The following is an 18,757-nucleotide window of genomic DNA, read 5'->3' on the forward strand; positions in this document are numbered from 1 at the left end:
GGCTTGAGACTTTATGACTCAGCGACTCAATTAATGTAATGGTGGATATTATAATTTTGGTTTTTTAAATTATGCAAAGACCCCAGCAAGTAGGATTACTACAACGAAACATTCTCATAATTCAAATTGAGTTGCCCAATGCAACGCGACGGTCCAGTATTCTTTTCAGAGAAATAGATAGATTTGTGAGAGATGCTATTCAGTGTCCTTTCTGTGTCATATTCCTTACCATGGACAAAACCACCCTCTCAAAATACAATTGGTTGCATTTCAACTGTGAGACTTGTTTATCCAAATCTCTTCCATGTTACTCAAAATTATTCTCCTTGCAAAAGGTTTATGCAAATTGGAATGGATTTGACAAATATATATATGTTTAACCGTCATGTTAGGATAGGATTTTCAAACCATTGAAATTCGAATTGAAAAATGAAGGAATGTAAAATCTTCGTTCTGAGTCCAATTCAACACTGTGCTACTACAAGCGGGAAAAATTAGGTGGAATCACGAGTACATAGGTTGCAGGAAGATGGCCTCGGGGACATCGCCATGCAATCCAAATTCAAACAGCTTGCGCTGCTCGTCACTTATTTGTTGCAGAACTGTATCAGATCTGTTGAGTGCCAAGTTATATTAGACTTAAACAATGCTTTCGTTGTAAATGTTGCCCCAAAGCTATCTACACTTTCAAGTAAAAATTCAATCCGTGCAGCTGTAATGGACGGTGACTGCAACGGTCTCTACTTTACCGAAGATCGTTGCTCAGTTATTGCCTCGGAATAGATCCGCGAACGCATGATTCACCAAATCAAGCTCTTCACCACGGTACCTGCGATGGATTATTTACATCCTCGTTTCTCGTCCAGCTCCGATTGCTCACGAGGTGCATTCCACATGAACATCCACCTTGATGCGAATCTAACATTCTACAGGGTGTTGTGAGCGCATTCCGCAGGTGCGATCGGGTATCGTTTCCTGTCGTCGCAGTAGTTGTATACCACCCGATTCGCCCTCACCCACCTCATCTGCCTCACGCGCGCCATCCCCACGGTCTGAGCGTACGCTCCCGGAGAGGCATACTTACTGCCCTGGCACAGTCTCAAGCTGTTTTGATCGAGGACGTTGTGCACAGCGCATCCATTCAGCCTAAAGTTCTGATATGTTGCCACAAACGGAGCAGCGGACCAGTTGATAGGGATGCGGCCGCCTTGGGTGGCCCAGGTGCTTCCGTCCCAGATACTCATGTAGATGCCCATGGCCTGGGAATTCGGATACTTGAAGTTGGGCACAATGCCTTCAAGGTTCTTAAACATGCGGACGGGTGTGTTGTCTACGTATAACACCAGCACGTCCTTGTTCCATTGGAAGTTATAATAGTGGAAGGTCTCTGATGGGTCGAATCCCAGATATATTTGCTGCTCGCGCCCTCCAACGCCGTTCACGTGGATATTGGTGTGCAGAAGGAACGGTTGTCCAGTTTCATTCCCTAGAAATTCGAAGTCGAACTCGCAATATTTTGGTCCTGTCGATAACATATAAAAGGTGGTGACTGTCCCAGCGGAATTACGAGGAGGCAGCTTGATCCACGCCCCGAATCCTCCGAACAGATAACTAGTCTTGGACGCCGCTCCAGAGGCAGAGAGCGGATCGAGAACGAGCTGCACCCCCCTTCCGTCGTTGGTGTACTTGACATTCTTCGTCCACGGATTGAACGACGCGGCAAGTCCCCTGCCTGGCCTAGACTGAGCGTGACCACCGCCCACGAAGATACTTAAACACAACAGAGCGATGGCAATGCATGATCGTGAAGGTGCTCTGCGTGGCCCCATCAAAGTTGAACGACGGATAATCCACCAACTAGGCGCACTCCTATACACCGTCTTTTGACCAACTAGTTTCCCACAATTGTACTAAACGCTGCTCGTAAAATAAGATGAAACAAGTTTCTGTGCCTTCAGTCAGCTCAAAGAGATGTTTTAAGCGCGGAGCCGATAGAAGAGATCTTAGTACACGAACCACGTCGAAAATGCGGTAAACTGAACTAGCCGATTTCAATTGACAGGAAGTAAAGGAGCAGAACTTGATTGAAGATCAACCTCACAGGCGTCAGCTGCAAGAACTGTAGTCTGCATTGGAGAGAGATGTTTCGGAACTGAAGAGCCTGAGAGACAGTTGGGAGATGGTGGTCACGGTGCTTTAAAGTTGGTGGTGAAGAGTATCTATACTATGCAGTGGGATGACAGCCATGGGAATAACTAGCGGCGATCGACATTGAAAAGTGGTCACGCGGTGAAGTCACAAGGTGTCAACAGGGCACCGTCGCAATCTGGAGTAACATCTGGGACCAGAGCATAAGGGCATCCCGGCAGTTACGGAATTTCCTCTCAACTTGCAAGCTTCGCCAGTTCACTCATGCACTCAAGTAATCAATCTTAACAGTGGATAATCACCGTGAATGATCACGCCCACATCAATGTCCATTCTAGAAAAAAGAAAACACTTCACGATAATTAGCAGAGGAGTACTACAGTAACTGCACCTTAATACGGGTCCCACGATCCCCAATTATGAGAGCGTAGCAGTAGACGTCCTTGCAGAACAGCAATCAGCCTCGAATAATACCAACATCCTTAGATGGTAATTATCAAATAAACAAACAGGTAGATAAACACGAGATTAGACTTACGATGAAGTTAACTGGAACTGAAAAAAACCAGTAATCAAGTTTCTGTACTACTGGCATCTCCCTGTCGTGACCTAGAGTGCCCTGTCGGGGGCTGGAGTACAAGTGATGCATAAGTGATGCACGTTTATTTATCGCTGTCCGATATGCCACCCACACTGACATTGCTTGCTCTGGAACCATGAACGCGGTTTCGAAACAACAGCGGCTCTTGTATGGCATCACACTCGATAGCTACGTTCTAGATGCAGAAGAAGGGGAGATTTTTCTGCGTCAGTATCCACTGGCCATTTTGACCTGAGTGTAGCTGACAACACGGATTCTATGACACGTACAGGTGCTGATTGCAGTTGGTCTGGCGACTCTGCAGAGGATTGAATTCCTGGCAGACTAGACGGCCTTCATAGTTCATTTCTATTCGGTGGGTTGAATTATAGACCACCTTGCACGGTGCATAATTCATGAGGTTGAATTTACACTGAGTGTGTGTGTGTGTGTGTTTGTGTGAGTCGTGATCTGGTATTGAGCACATGGGAAGCTGAATTGCTCGATTCCCCTTCTGACACTCCTTAAGAGAATTGGCTTATAAAAGTTTACTTTATTTATTTATTTTGTTTGTTTCTTCTTCTTCTGAAACTGAAAGGGGTGTATCCATGTGCTATTCTAGAGTTAATGCAACCCTTTTAGGGCTGGTTACAGAGTTGCCGGTGGGCAGGAATTAAGAGGTCTGGCCAAAGGAGATTGATGAGGAATGGGAGTTTCTGTAGGAATGCCTTACAGTGTCTGTTTCCTTGATTTTCTAGTTCAATCATTTACTGCATGCTTTTCTTTTTTTCTTTTTTCTGTTATCAATAGTGGGTACCTTACTTCATTGGTGTGCAAATCCACCCTTTCTCCATGTTGTTGATTTTGCACCTCATGCCGTTGTTACCTATCTACTAACGTATTTCGGGCAAAAGGGTTGAAATTTGAAAAAACCAATGTTCTAGGAAGTGTTTGTTGGAGAGTGGATCTGCAATGGAGGTGGATTGGAGACGGATCTAAAAAATACACCCTAGTTGAAAGGCATGGAGTGGTCATGGAATCCCAGCTAATTAAGAATGAAGAAGTGTGCAAATAAAAAACTTAGCTTCTTTTTTGAACAAAACCTTTTGGAACTGAATCCTTATAAATTAATAATAAGATTCACAAAAATTGTAAGGTCAAGTTGCATTTAGTAATCTATTTATAATTATGAAAAAGCAATATTCATGTCATTCGACAAGTCTTCCAAAATCATTGAAATATGCCCGATATTAGAAAGTAAAAGAAAGATATTCATATATGAATATATATAACAAAATATGTAACATTAAAACTAAAATAGTTTCTTTGAACTCCAGTTAATCTCTTCAAGAAGACATTTCTTGTGGATACTTTTTTGATATTTAGTCTCAAAGTAAATGGAAAGGCTTATGTGAGGTCTTTCTTTATGTACCTAACGTGAAATCCATTCTTCCTTCCGGGAGACACACATACATATATTTATACATGAAATACAAATACACATGTTTCCTAGTATCAACTGTTAGGAAAACTCTGAAATCACCCCAATTTCATTAACTTTCTTAAAGAGGGTGGGTTTTTTACATGAGATTGGCGAAACAATAAAAGTTTCTTCAAGAGAAATAAAATATGACGAGCAAATAACCCTCCTCGGAATCAAAATGTAAGATAAGGGGCGCTACGAGAATCGAACTCGTGACCTCTCGCACCCGAAGCGAGAATCATACCACTAGACCAAGTGCCCGCCGTCACAAACACTGGAGAGCTGTTATACTCTAAGAACATTACATATAATATTAAGTATTACTTCATTCTTTAAGGCATCAAAGAAAATTACCGTTTTGTAAAGGATGGATCGGAATCCCCATAGCGCGTGATAAGATGTCACTGAGCTTTTTGTAATTGGAATTAATCGTACACACGTTCAGTTATTCTGTTAACATGATAGTTCCAGATAGCATCTAGTAATGACTGTTACGAGCGGACAACCCATTTTTCCTCAGGCTATAACCTATTTACAAGAGTAATTCTGCAGCAAGTGAGCAACATAGAGCTGTACAATTTAGTTCAATTTACCAGCATGACAGCAACCGCTCTTTGAGGGTGGTCAAGATATGCCTTCACTATATTTCAGGATCAGTCCTGCGGACCTAGGTCTTGTCTTGTAACCTAAGAAAAGATGTCTCCCTAAATCCAGTGAAAAGTGCCTTCTTCTGCATTTTTAGTTTATCTGCTCAAAGTGCCTATGATGTGGCGCAAAGAATGTTGATGGGTGCGTTTCAAGCTAAGAACACAAACTAAACATGTAAAGCTCTTCAGGTCAAATTTCTGTTTTCGCTGTCATGACCGCAGAAGCAGTCTATACAGGAATTCATTGGCATCATTAGAACTTTCAAAGACCATTGTAAAATCATAAAAAAAGCACTCTGACATGGGAAGGAAATCAAGACACAGCTCAACTACGTACCCAACCAGAGACCTTGAATTCCTTGTTCAACCAAAGTGCAAACACAGACAGATCAATCGCCAGCACGAAAAAAGTAAAGACCATCGCACGATTAGTTAGTTGGATGGCATGAACATAAAAAATCACCTCCAAGAATGCGCTAACCATTCCGGACATGCCATCTACATAAAGGACCTTCACTGCGTAGCAAAGCCATTATTAAAGTAACCTAAACGTGAGACAATAATACAAATGTGGAGAGTCATCTTACCTACACTGATTGAGCGTATACAGCTCAAGGAGATGGAATTAACTTCGATCGCACTCATCCACCTCCAAGCACTTCACCTTAACCCCAAGAAGGCACCGCCCGAGGAACCAACTCCATCTTCCGTGCATTAAAAACCACACGGAACACGCTCCAAGCAGGACTATGTACCAAACAATATACACATTGGATCACAGGGGCGCTGTGTTAGTGCGCACAGATTTGGAAGCATAAAACTCGGGGGAATGTAACGAATAGTATGGGAATGACAATGGACAGCACAACTGCAGCAATGGCTGGGGTTCAAACAATTGAGAAGAGAGGAAATGTACCAGAGTTTGTGTGACTGGGATTTTAGGGCTGAAGGAGCTGGGTGTCCGCCTTCGACCTAATTCTTTCGGCACGGGGAAATACGGTCTGAATTCGTGAACTGAATTACCCCTGTATTGGATCTAGTTTCTCTTGAGTGTGTCAACTGTGCTGCGCTTAAAGCGTATTTATTGTTACACTAATTTATGGTTTTCTAAGCTTGACGCATTTTCCTGGAATTGGTATTACATTGATGGGATTGTAGAGAAGTTCATGCTGAATGGTAATACAGGAGTACATAAGTTTAACTCAGTTAACAAGATTATGTCAAGTAGTCATGGAACTATATGAGTTTCAGACTAACAAAAGAATCTAACTAATAAGTTTATACGGAATGAAGTCAAAGTGTTATTCAGGTTATTATTACTATTCTTAATAATTGTAAAGATCTATATGTAACTAGACCCGACTTGAAATCGTGATATTGACTGTTGGTAGTGACGTGAAAGAAGCAAATCTTGGTATAACCTCAGATTTTCTTAATGGGTAAACAGGGTGTGATGGTCTATATAATTGATCTATGGTTAAAAGTTATTAGTCTTCAATAAACATCATCCAACATAGTTTTCAATAAATTTTACGCAGCATTGTCATCAATGAATTTTACTCGACATGGTTTTCATAGATGCAGCTCTGCTGATCCACCATGAGTCCAAGGCGTGAAGCTATGTCACAGTTAAAATGTTTATCAGAATCAAGTAGGCCGGCGAAGGAGACCAGGACATTAGAATTGTCAGAAATAGTTAGAAATCATAGCACTCCATCCCAAAAGTAATCGTCGTCGTCCTCTTGGGTAGATACTTCTCCCTGTCTACAATATGTTAATCCAGTGCTTGGACAAACACCTCAGCTGTTCGTGTATTCTGCGTCACGTTGACAATTGGCTGTGAGATAAACTTCAGCAAAATGCCCACACTGAATATTATGTTCATGCACATGAAATGACGGACGAAGCCGTTTCAACAGTAGATAAGATGCAATGTTTCTCGCAAACCACGGGCAGAGAACTGTCTAGTTTGCAAGGACCAACATTTAGAATTCACAACATTAAGAATCTCAAGGCCGAAGGAGTACTCATACTTGTAGTGCACCATGAGCTTCGCACAACCCCCAGAAGCGTGTCTGTTATGCAAGTGGTCACACAGGATCATATTCCGTAGCACAAGCTCAAGACGGACTCGCCAAGAAGATGGCCAAGGACTGTAGTGCAATGACTTGGACAAAGAACTCGCTTAGGGCAACCTTGGCCTCGTTTACATGTCAGCATGACTTCAGCCCCTTCTGGCTTGCGTGGGTGATCTTAACCTGTGTACATCTGAAAGAGATTTAGAAAACCTGAGAAGGTGCTGTAGGCTTGCCTGTACATAGACAATATTTTGGTCAACGTATATAGACTACACAACAGCCACTCATACTTATGGATTATGAGGCCCCAATGTGCAATGGGTCCGGATATGCATTTACTTCTTGTACATTAAAAAATGTGAAAACACTACTTTACTCCAGCTTTTGTTTTAAAACTCTGCTCCTCTAGTTCACGTGTGCAAGACCTTTTCAATAAAGTTCGATTTTGTTGAAAGGAAGTTCTACCAGTTTATCGAGACTCAAGACCTGTCTTAACACTGATGCAATCCACGGTGAACAAGAGGTGATCCAGGGTGGATAATTTAGAAACACGCGATACTCAGTTAAGCCTTCGTTTGTTGTACATGCGAACAAGACTTTGTACCTAAGAAAATTCTGAACTAATCCAAAGCCTTTCTTTAAAATCTGCATACATAACTCGTATGTTGCGGTGGTCGAAGACAAGTTAGCCCTCTGGAACACAGCATCCCTGTGGAAATTACAAAATTAGTTGCTAGCAGACAAGCGGCAGAGAACTCACCAGAATTTGAAGACGCACGCGGGCTCCGAATGGTTCAAGATCCAGCTGAAGTGGATATTCCACGATAAATGTGCACAACACTCGACACAGCAGGTTGGTAACATCCGAGCCAGAAAACGTGGATGCAATACTAAGAAGTCCTCCGCGTGTGAGAGACCCCGAACTTCATTATTCTAAGAGGAAATCATTAGGCATTGGACATAACACCCAATGAAAATAATAGCAAGCAAGGAGCCCCACCAGATGAGCTCAAGCTTGAAGTTGTCTACGCACAAGCTATGCCCTAAATTTAACAACTTTCTAATATCTACAAGCTTGAGAAATTACAAGCACCAAACCACGTCAAGGACTAGTAAAGAAACAGTTTCATCTTATTTTCTTTTTAGAAGCATGGACGGATATGGAAGCTTCTCGATCATCACGACTGTAGGTTCGTCAAGATGCGAACCCATTGGTTGCATCCACGGCTCTCCATCCATTTGCATATAAGCTTTCTTTCGCGCATGACCATTGAGCTCAATTTTGATTGCCTCGGCCTGGAGCAAAATGCGAGATAATTGGATTAAAAAATGACAAAGCTAACGGAACTGGGCAGTACTATTAATGAGTGTGAATCAACTTACTGGGTTTAATCAAAGAAACAGGCACAACATTCGGTCCTCACACCGTTAGCGTGCAACTAGGACCTCCAACTTTCAGAATTTCAATGGTGAGTTTAATTAAGTAAACAAGCTAGAATGATATACCAGTAGATCCATTTGATGATCACCTTTTCGACTTATGGACGAATAAAACAAGAAGGATAGAAGCTTATACGACCTAGAAAGCTATTCAAACCATGCAATCTCCTCACCTTCCAAGTTTCCGATACCAAAGCAGCGTGATAAACAATCTCTTTACAAAATCAACACCAAGTCACTACTACTTTCCGTTTAAATAATTCGGTCGATCTGAACTGGACACAACCTTGATCTAGGAAAAAACGCTTACTTGACAAAGACGAACAGCAGTGGAAACTTCAAGGAGAACAAAAGCCGAATGCCAACCATCCTTCAACCCCATGATTTCCAGCAAACCATCATCGCACCTTTGCTCCTCAAAACCTTCCTGTTTTCCGCCGATGACATCAAATTCTGACAACGTTGATAAAAACAGAGTACAAGAACTTGACATTCTCATAACATATGGAAAATCTGTGGTAAAAGCTTCCTGAACAGCAACTTGACGGAGAGAACTGAGCGTGATAAGACAACCCACCTTTAGTCTTCTTCCAGAAGAAGGTTTTCCCCACGGGTTTCGCCCACCCGCGTAGCTATGTAAATTGCAAATTACAATTGCTCGAATACTGTTGCCATAACCATCAATGATATTGTTACATTCCACGTGATGAAACTGTAGCCGTACCCATCAATGAATGCCACTAGGAATAGGTAGAGGTGCAAAGTGCGCTCGGAACTTGTAACTTACTTGCTAGGAATCTGAATCAACTGCCAATCTTTAGAGCTAGCGCCCCTTTTTCTCACAAACAATTTCAAAATATTTGACACACCCCTGCAAGAGAACTCTGTAAGTTAAGTAAATATCAAGTTTTTAAATTGTGGACTAAATTTCAAACACTGATCTACCTTCAGAATAAAGTACTAACATGAGAGTTGCAAATAGTCACAAGGAACTTCACCTGGCGCGAGGAGACACTGCACATGTAGCGCAAAACCAACCTTGGGTGCAACCGAAGCTACCGTAAATCATCTGCAAGTTGAAAATGACTCTCATATCTTAGATAAAATGCCAAAAAAATTTACATGATTTGGCATTATGATAAAATGAAGTAAATTAAAGCGCATAGCTTGCAGCACAAAAAAAAACATAGCAATGCCAATAGACCCACTTGATTGGCTGTGCGACCTCGAGCAAGCCAGGGTTTTTTATCTCGCAGATGGTGAAAGCCATACGCCACTTGAGCATCCATTCCTGCACCAAGTAATAAAGCATGGTTTCATCAGTTTAAATTAATAAATTCATATGTGTGTCAGTTCAGTACTACACTATATTAGGTCTTTTACGGTCCAAACGTTCAGGCAATGCCTTTTGCTGATATATCAGTGCAAGATTCTTTTTTAAAAAGCCATTTATTCCACAGAAGGATGGATATTGACATATTGATCTCACCAATACTGAAATAGTTGAAAAACAATCCCTCAAACGCAGGAGCTGTTTCATCTTTTTCATGATTTTCACCAGCAATCTGCAAGATACTCATGAAAAGTTATCTCATCAACATAATTTGAGGCACCTAACACAACTATCACCTCTCTGTAGTCAATCTGCTTTATATTGAAAAAAACCAAGAAATTTTTTTAAAAACTTCAGAGAAATTACCGATGAGGGCAATGGAACATGATGTTGAGGATGCATTGCATGTGGAAAATGAATATCGGCTGCAGAAACGGATTTAGCAGGCATCACTTCTACTTTCCACCTGCGCAAAAGTTCATGCTGAGAGAATATGAAACTTATCTTCCTGACCAAAGTGGATAAACAGACGATATCACTTGCACGACAATCCACATTGAACATGATCATAATTGGCCCTTTCAGGACAACAAACTGACCAAGACCGCAGATCTGTAATCAGTATTACCAGGGTACTGTAACAGAAACATTAGAAGACCCCTCCTAAATCGGAATCTTCACGATTCTATTAGCTCAGTCTACACGGCAATTCGATGTTGTCTACACAGAGGAACACTTACGTATCAAGAGGTGCAACCTTGGAATATAATGCCTTCACCAGGCACTTTTTGATTGCTGACTTGTTCGTCGAACTAAAATCCCCACCCTGTGTACACACACAAATACATAGAAAAGTACAGTTCAGAATGCTCACGGCAAATTGTGATCTTCTTCCGAGGAAATGAAATATGAAGCGAGCTTCAACGCATTTTTACTGATTTCAATGAATCCTGGGCTTAGACGACTATTAAACATTCTAGTGAGATTGATTTCAGGATAAAATTATATTTGGATTCGATGTCTTACCCAACCAAAACTTCGAGAAAGGTCATTTCCGGTGCCAAGCGGAATAACTCCAACGGGAGGAACTGTGTTAGTTAATAGCTCTCGAAGAGCTCCTACACTAGAAAGACACCATCCAACGGTCCCGTCCCCACCTGCCACCTGAAGGTAGGTTTACGACTTTATTCAGTTCATTTATCTTCGTTTGTAGCGTGTGCAAACATCAACATAACACACTAGACTAATGGTGCTCATCGATAACTGTAACTCTTTCCAAAGAAGAAGAGGTACTGTGAAACCAAACATTACACCTTCCCAGAAACGCACACATAGGAGTGGTGATGAGACGTACGAGAATACGAAGATTTTCCACCGTCTTTCGAGCGCACTCGTCTCCTGATTTAGCCATTTGGTCCAGGCACCCAACTCCATATCGGAGAACAGCCATCGGCGAGTGCTTTGATAGATCATAGGTCTGAAATATTGCAGGTAAATAATTAGCCACAGATAACTTGCAATGATGCAAAGCCTCTGTCTTCATGCAACACAAGGTTAAAGACACATTGAAAGAAACTATCTCTTCAGAATTTGGAAAAGATATAAAATTATGAATGATATAAGTGTAGAAAGTTCTTTTAGATTTAAGATGATTTAAAAGTAGAAATAAAAATAAAAATAAAAATCTAAATAATGGATTAGAATCCCACTTAAATTGAACCACTAAGTTTCTTCATACACACACGTGCTACATGGCCCTATAACTCATTTTCAATCTATCATCAACGAGACTTAAAATCAAAGAAAAAAACGCGACAAAGCGCAAGATGAGGGAGATTCTGACCTGGTTGGGACTGATGAGTTCTTCAAAGTGTTTCATAAGCTCAGGGCCAAGTCGACCCCCACTTTTAGAGTTTATGAATACTAGAATCGGGCACGCGGGTGCGGCTATCTTTTCACCAAGAGGGGGACCTTTAGGAACCGCAGTTCCTTCAGATTGAACTGCGTTAGCCATATCCTCGCTTAGATACTTAGGTATAACTACAATTCCACGGAGATCATCGTCGGTTGGGCCACGCCATTTTTTGGTGAGTATTGTGTTGAGCTTGCTGATGAACACACCTAAAATCAACATATCCAATTAAATTACAAGAATAACCCTTTCTTGCGGAGCGGTTCAACACAAGATGCACACAAATCAGCGACAACAGTGACTTACTAACTCCACCTTGAAACCAAACCTAATTGAACTCATATATTGAAAGACAATGCAAGTAAACATTTTCGACGCAAGGCCTTCGCACAAGACCTCCATGTGGAACACAATCACAAACGATAGAGAGAATGCTGAAACTCCGGATGAACCATTTTGACCAATTCCTAGCTGTAAGTTTAAACAGAGGGAGTTACGGTGAACCTAGATACTGAGTGCACTAGAGCAAAAATTAGCAGCTGTATGCTAATCAATACCTGGTTTAGAAGTTTCAGTAGAAAGAGAAATCGGCGCCCCCTTCTCAGCCTCGACATTAGAGAATGCAAAACTCTCGGGTGCAATCACTATTTGATTCTGCGAGGTTGCGCTACTCACTCCCTTGTCGTCTATCGTGGCTGTTTCATGTTCGATAACCTTTTCCACAACTTCTTTCCCAATTCCTCCACTAACGGTAGCCACATTGCTTGCATCAGAGGACTTCTCAGGTTTTGATGAATCTTCATCATTTCAAACCCAATCACACAATGTCAGAGTTATGACTTCTAACTTAAATTAAAAATTGGCGTTCCATTATTCGGACTTACTCATTTACATGCTAGGCTCAAACACCGGACGAGAAAACATATGCAACGAAAACGAATTAATCAATCTCCTAAGGGAAAGTGAGACCCCGAGTATGTAATCATACCTGCACTATAGATATTGGGTGAATCTGTTTGAAGAGTGTCGGATATTTCAGATGGTGAACTAACCACAGCTGATTCTGCTGAAAGAAGAGCTTCATCGCTCGTCAGCTGGGCAGGTTGGGCAACATCCCGTTTTGATTGCTCTACAACTGGCTGAGGCTCTTTATGGGTTCCTGATGATGGAGCCGCATCACTGTGGCTAGGAGCGCCTTCAACTGCTGGAAAACTAACAGCACTAACCTTATCTAACCCTATAGGCGAAACTAAAGGAGCAGATGGCTTGTTCTTTGTCATAAACGACTCTACCAATTCATGTCCCGGGATCTTCTTAAGAGCGACGTGAGGCTCGTGGGACATTTCACGAGTTTGTGGCGTTTGAGGTGGTCCACCAAATGAGAAGGAATTCACACCACCCAGAGCAGGTGATTGGTCTGGCAGGGCACTAGGAGATGAGGGTACAGCTTCAGCAGAGTGCTTTTCGACAAGGTTGGCAATGGGAGAAGTGTGATGTTTCGGTTCTTGATTCGCTCCCCCTTCATGACCTTCAACCGTAGTAGGAGTACTAAAATCATTAGTTCCAGGACCAGAAGCCTGGGTTTCAGAGCCTTTGGAGATTTTATGATTAACTGCAGGGGTTATAAAGCTCAATCCTTCCGGCCGAGTGACCTTGGGTGTTTCCTGCACCTCCTGGGAATGCGAAAGCCATGAGGGCTCGAAGCCTTCAAAAGTGTCGGAATATCTTGGGGCATGATGACTTTCGAAGACATGTGTATCGCCTAGGGAAGCAAATGATGGAGAATATCCAGGAGCCGCAAGAAAAGTGCCCGACATGCTGCCGTTCCTCTCGTGCCTACCAGCGCTGCCGTCCTTGGAGTTCCCATTTGTTGCTCCACTGGGATGCAAACGCACGGCTCCTTTCTCCGAGAGAGGTATCGCACCACCAGGTTCCTTAACCCCTAAATCTTTTGACGCACCAATTCCCTCATTGTCCACCCACGCTGGAGGATCCCCGGCCATCACAGCAGCGAAATTTTCCTCCGAATTCATTTCCCGAAAAACCCTGAACGCAAAGACATCTCCCAAAAATATATTAATCTAAGGAAAACAAATAATAAAAGAAAGAAAAGAAAACACATGGCGCAAAGACGACCACTCAAGAGTCACCCCAATCGCTCCACCTCATCACGACCTAGTCCTGGTCTAAAAACTATCCAGGACGACTAGTCGTTCCAAAACCATAACTAATTGTTTGACCTTCCACAAACGCATGCGTTTTCACCCTCAAAATGAGCACATCCGCAATGTAATTCATTTTTAAGCAATAAAAACAAAACAAATAATCAAAGAACATCGAGCTCCACTATGAAGACCTTGTGCAAAAGACCTGCCGCAGCGATAATAATACTCGCTTCCGATTACTTGTGCAAAATCGGTTTCGCCCCCTATCTCTGACTCTTTCTCTGTCTGTGTGTTACCGCAAGGGTCAATCACCAACTACAAAAAACAGCGAAAACTCTTCACGAGTAGCCAAACACTTCAACGGGCGCAACCAACATCGCCCCAATGCAGATCTCCTCAACAAACTCGTGCAATTAAAAACCATCACATCCCTTATGACACTCCCCACCTCGAAAAAAATCCAAATAATTGCTTCCGAAACGGACAGTGGCAACCACACAAGCTCTTCCACCTATATCCACATCGAAGAGAGGCTTCTGTCACAGACAGCAAAGGAAAACACACTCTCTGCTGCAGGGGGGAGGGAACAAAAACCAAGCAGAGGGGCAGAGAGCAGCAGCGTCACTGGCTCTCATCATTCCCACACTCCCTCTCTGGCAGAATAGGTAAGCTAACTTACTGCCCCATAATAGTAAATAAAAAACACCTCGAAAGTACCTCTCCTACTCAATCATACACAACGGCCAGCGACCAGCATACCGTCAAAGTACCTAAATGCAGCAGTATTCAATGCACCCGGCACCCCCTCTTCCTCTTCCTCTCGCCCCAACTGCAATTCCGTGGCAACAACTTACGACTCGCGTTCATTTGTTCGTCCGTCAGTCCGTCCGTCCGCAAGAGCTCTCTCAGTCTCTCTGTGTTCTTCTTCTTCTTCTCTGCCTCGGTTAGTATCATTCACTCACTCACTCTCTCGCTCTCTCTCTCACTCTCCCCGATTCCCCGAGGCCACTCATGAAAGCATCGCCAGGAAGCACGCAGGGGCGCATATTGGTGGACTGGGCCTCTGATCAACAGGGCTCGATGACTGACTGACTGAATGACCGACTGTCCAGCGAGCAAGCGAGCGAGGAGGGCAATTGCGACCGAGAGGGGCTCCCGGGACATCGGCTACAGTGTCGGCTTTACAGCGGAAGGAGGAAGAGGGAGCCTATGTGTGTTCGCAGTCCCCTGCCACGTCGGATTCTTCTAGAGGGCGCAGTTTTAGAGGTGTGCGCCACGTCGGCGCCGCGACCGCGGTTGCAAGGGGTCGCTGGATTGCTGTTCCACGGAAATGGAAACAGTTCAATTGAAGGCCGCCTGGGTGTGAAGAGTTGTCGTCATTTGCCCACATGTATAGGAATATGTTTGAAGAATTGATGATTAAAATAACATAATGGTATTTGTGACATTGAAATTCAAGCATATATATATATATATATATATATATATACATGCACATATACACATGTACACACAAAGTATCATCTCTACTAAGCAATGGAATTAGATTACATCCTAGGATAGAACTTGTGGAAATTCACAACTTAGTACGGGATAACTTAGCACCATAGAACCATATCAATTCTATTGTTTTCCAGTAACTTTACAAAGGTTGTAACTTAGCACTAGATAATATAGTAGTTGAAATACATTATGTATACACACACATGTAGAGAGAGAGAATTGATAAAGCCACACCTCAATGTTGTTAAAGCCACACCCCCCCCCTTGCTATCTCATTATTGATTCTATCCATTCTTTGTCTTTGTTCCTTGTTTCTAATTTCATATCTCTTGTTCCAAGCCCATGTTCTCCGTTTTAGCCCATCATGAATCACCTTATTGAAGGGGTTTTTCGAAATGAATATTTTGGATGTTAATTGAGGAAAACCAATTAGATCATGTACAAGTACTGCCTTGCTAAAGGGATGTCGCCTTTTACTCACTATCACAATCCCTTACGAATATATATGTAGCATACATTTCACTCACTATCATGAATAAACTTGTCAATCATGTTGGTTATCCATGATTTGTGAATCAATATATGTTGTGTGTGGACCAACAAATGACATTTGTTCAATTTCATGGCTAGTAGCACCATGACTCACTTCTAAAACCTATAATAATCTAGCAACAATATTGGTGCTCGAATGGTTACAATTTCTATGCTAGTACCATCAAGCCACTTGGCATTTGACAAGAAAGTCCAAAGCATGTTACAATCATCTATTACACAATTTGGAAATAGCAACAAGGGATTAGAATCCATATTTTTGAGAATAGAAAATTTTGAATAGCAAGAAGAAGGGAATATGGCAAATGAATACAAAAATTTTGTATTTTGCTTAAATGATATTTTTTAGAATTATCAATAGTATATATTTAAAAAAAATATGTATATATGTATATATATATATATATATATATATATAATTTTAAAAAGTAGTAGCACCATCATGTATAATATAAAAAAACTTAAGGCTTGGAATTTAGCCTTATCATTAGATGTAATAAAAGAATTTACAATGCCAAAGATAATGGATTAAAACAAATAAAATCTTAAATTAAATTTTTTATTTATAAATAAATATATATAAAATCTCTTATATAATGAGTTATTTATACATCAAAAATAACTAAGTTTTGTAGAACTTAAAGTGAATAAAAATTAAGATTATATCATTATTTTATAAAAATAATTATAATTTTATATCATTCAAAAATATAGTTTATACCTAAATTTATATATCATGTCTTTAATAATAATATATTTAAATTTGAATACTTTGAAGGCTTATATATGCATGTATTGTAAAATATAGAAACATTATTGATATATCTGGTTATATAAAAAATATATTTTATCAATTAATTTGAAGTTTTAATTTCTGATTTCCGAAGCCAAATATGCTTTTTAAAATTATTTATCATTAATAAAAAATTATTAAAATATATAATTTTTTTAAGTAATTAAAAAAAATTAAATATATGAAAACTCAAATTATAATTTAAAAAATTAGGATTATTACCAAAGTAATACCATTTTTAATATCAAGTCAATCTTTTTATTATTATATTAAATTTATCTATTAAAAAAACCTCAATATTTTTGAAGATATAATTTTTTTTGAAATAATAATAAAAATAAAATAATTTAACTTTAATTTTTTTTATTATTAATATATATATATATATATATATATATATTCAATGCACTTTTGACTTCTCTATAAAATCATATTTCTCTTTTACTTTTTATACAAAATGGTTATAAGAAAAAAATTGCTATTCTAATTTTAATATTTACATTTCATAGTTTCAATAGCCTTACAATACTAATATTGATTATTCTTATTCTTACAATAGTAATATTGATTTAGGATTTTTCTCGGCTATGGTGATTTAGCCATTTAATAAAGTTTAGGATTTTTTCTACATACTTGTACTCTTGGATTCTTTATTTTAGTGTTAGAGATAGCTTGACTAAATTGTATTTAGATTCTTATAATTAAACTTGAAAATATTAGATTTAAATTTTTTTAGATAAAATATTAAATTTATTACTTACAAGCCAATTTGGACTTTATTTCTTTTGCTATAATAAAATAAATACTCTTTTTTTGTTTTAGTTAAAAAATTGATATATCTTTATTCAATCTTGTAATCTTGTTATTTATTGATTAGCTAGTTAAAATAAATGATTTGAATTGTTTCCAAGTTAGATGTCATCTCAAGAGTAAAAGCATATTTAGGATCTTTTTAATTCCTAAATGATTATATTTTTTAGCTTAGTATAATTATGTGTAAAAAAATTCAACTGTTATTATTTTATTATTTTATTATTCTTTTTTTTTTGTAAAAATCTCATGCTACATTTGTTATGAGTGTTGTTTAAAATCTCTTATTAAATTTTAAGTTATTATTTTTGTTTCTTTTTGTCTTATATTAGCAATATATATGGTGTTATTTTTCTTTCTTTCTTTCTTTCTTGTTTGCAAATTAAATGTTGTTATTAATTTTTTAAATCAAGTTTAGTATACTTATCAAACAACAGTATATATATATATATATATATATATATAGAGAGAGAGAGAGAGAGAGAGAGAGAGAGAGAATAATTTTATTTTTTTATAAATTGAAGTATTTTTTATTTTAAAAAAATCAAAATGTTTATTTAAAAATAAATATTAATATATTTAATTATTCATAAAAATGAAATATATATATATATTTTAAAAATAATAATATCTAAAAGCTATTCTTTTTTAACTATTATTAATTCATAATAATCAATTTTACTCTCCATCAACAAACATCTTTTAGTATACAAATAAATATTCTTTTAAAATCATTTGAACAAACATGACCAATTTGAAAATAATTCTAGCAAATATATGTATTAGATCATATTATAAGATATGAAATAAGAATATTTTCTAAAAATATCCATAGATGTGGATATTATTGAAATATCTGAATTTATTTCCTAATTTACCACAATTTAGACAATTATTACCAATAAAATATAAAAAAGATAGAAAAATAAATAAAAAGATATAAAAATAAAATTTTAAATTTTAAATTTTAAATATGATTTCAATATGGATAAAATTAATATTTATTTATTTAATAAATAAATAAAAATAATTATAAAAATATAAAAAATATAGTATTTAATATATATATATATAATGTTTTTTTAGTAAAGGCTTCATAAAAAATAAAGTAAAACATTAATTATATGAGATACAATTCTTATTCGTTTTGATTTTTTGTATAAATGATTTTATTATCTTAACAAATAACATAAATCAAATTGAATAGATAGAATATAAAATTAAAAAAGATTATAACATAAGTAATATTGTAAGTTTTAAAAAATTATCTTAGATTCTAATATTTTAGAGATTTACTAAACATAATATTACTA

The 18,757-nt window shown here is 38.6% G+C and overlaps 2 protein-coding genes and 1 non-coding gene across 3 annotated transcripts; all 3 read right to left on the reverse strand.

The window, feature by feature from the left end:
• Window positions 1–476: 476 nt before the first annotated feature.
• LOC112286331 (xyloglucan endotransglucosylase/hydrolase protein 9) lies at window positions 477–2,772 on the reverse strand. Its single transcript, XM_024528108.3, has one exon. It carries the CDS (start codon window positions 1,827–1,829, stop codon window positions 927–929), a length of 903 nt encoding a protein of 300 aa, XP_024383876.1. The 5' UTR covers window positions 1,830–2,772; the 3' UTR covers window positions 477–926.
• A 1,628-nt stretch (window positions 2,773–4,400) lies between these two features.
• TRNAP-CGG (transfer RNA proline (anticodon CGG)) lies at window positions 4,401–4,472 on the reverse strand. Its single transcript has one exon. It is a non-coding gene; the product is annotated as a tRNA-Pro (tRNA).
• A 3,343-nt stretch (window positions 4,473–7,815) lies between these two features.
• On the reverse strand, window positions 7,816–14,950 carry LOC112286642 (uncharacterized). The gene is made up of 18 exons (XM_073536230.2): window positions 14,753–14,950; window positions 14,523–14,615; window positions 14,235–14,297; window positions 13,992–14,071; window positions 12,610–13,667; window positions 12,179–12,418; window positions 11,553–11,830; window positions 11,064–11,186; window positions 10,736–10,873; window positions 10,450–10,535; window positions 10,076–10,175; window positions 9,866–9,941; window positions 9,585–9,667; window positions 9,375–9,445; window positions 9,164–9,247; window positions 8,954–9,041; window positions 8,687–8,803; window positions 7,816–8,232 (listed from the first exon to the last, which is right to left on the reverse strand). The coding sequence occupies exons 1-18, from the start codon at window positions 14,948–14,950 to the stop codon at window positions 8,068–8,070; spliced, it is 3,141 nt and encodes a 1,046-aa protein (XP_073392331.2). The 3' UTR covers window positions 7,816–8,067.
• Window positions 14,951–18,757: the final 3,807 nt, after the last annotated feature.

Source organism: Physcomitrium patens, chromosome 9, assembly GCF_059467195.1.
Source record: "Physcomitrium patens ecotype Gransden chromosome 9, ASM5946719v1, whole genome shotgun sequence".
NCBI lineage: Eukaryota > Viridiplantae > Streptophyta > Bryopsida > Funariales > Funariaceae > Physcomitrium > Physcomitrium patens.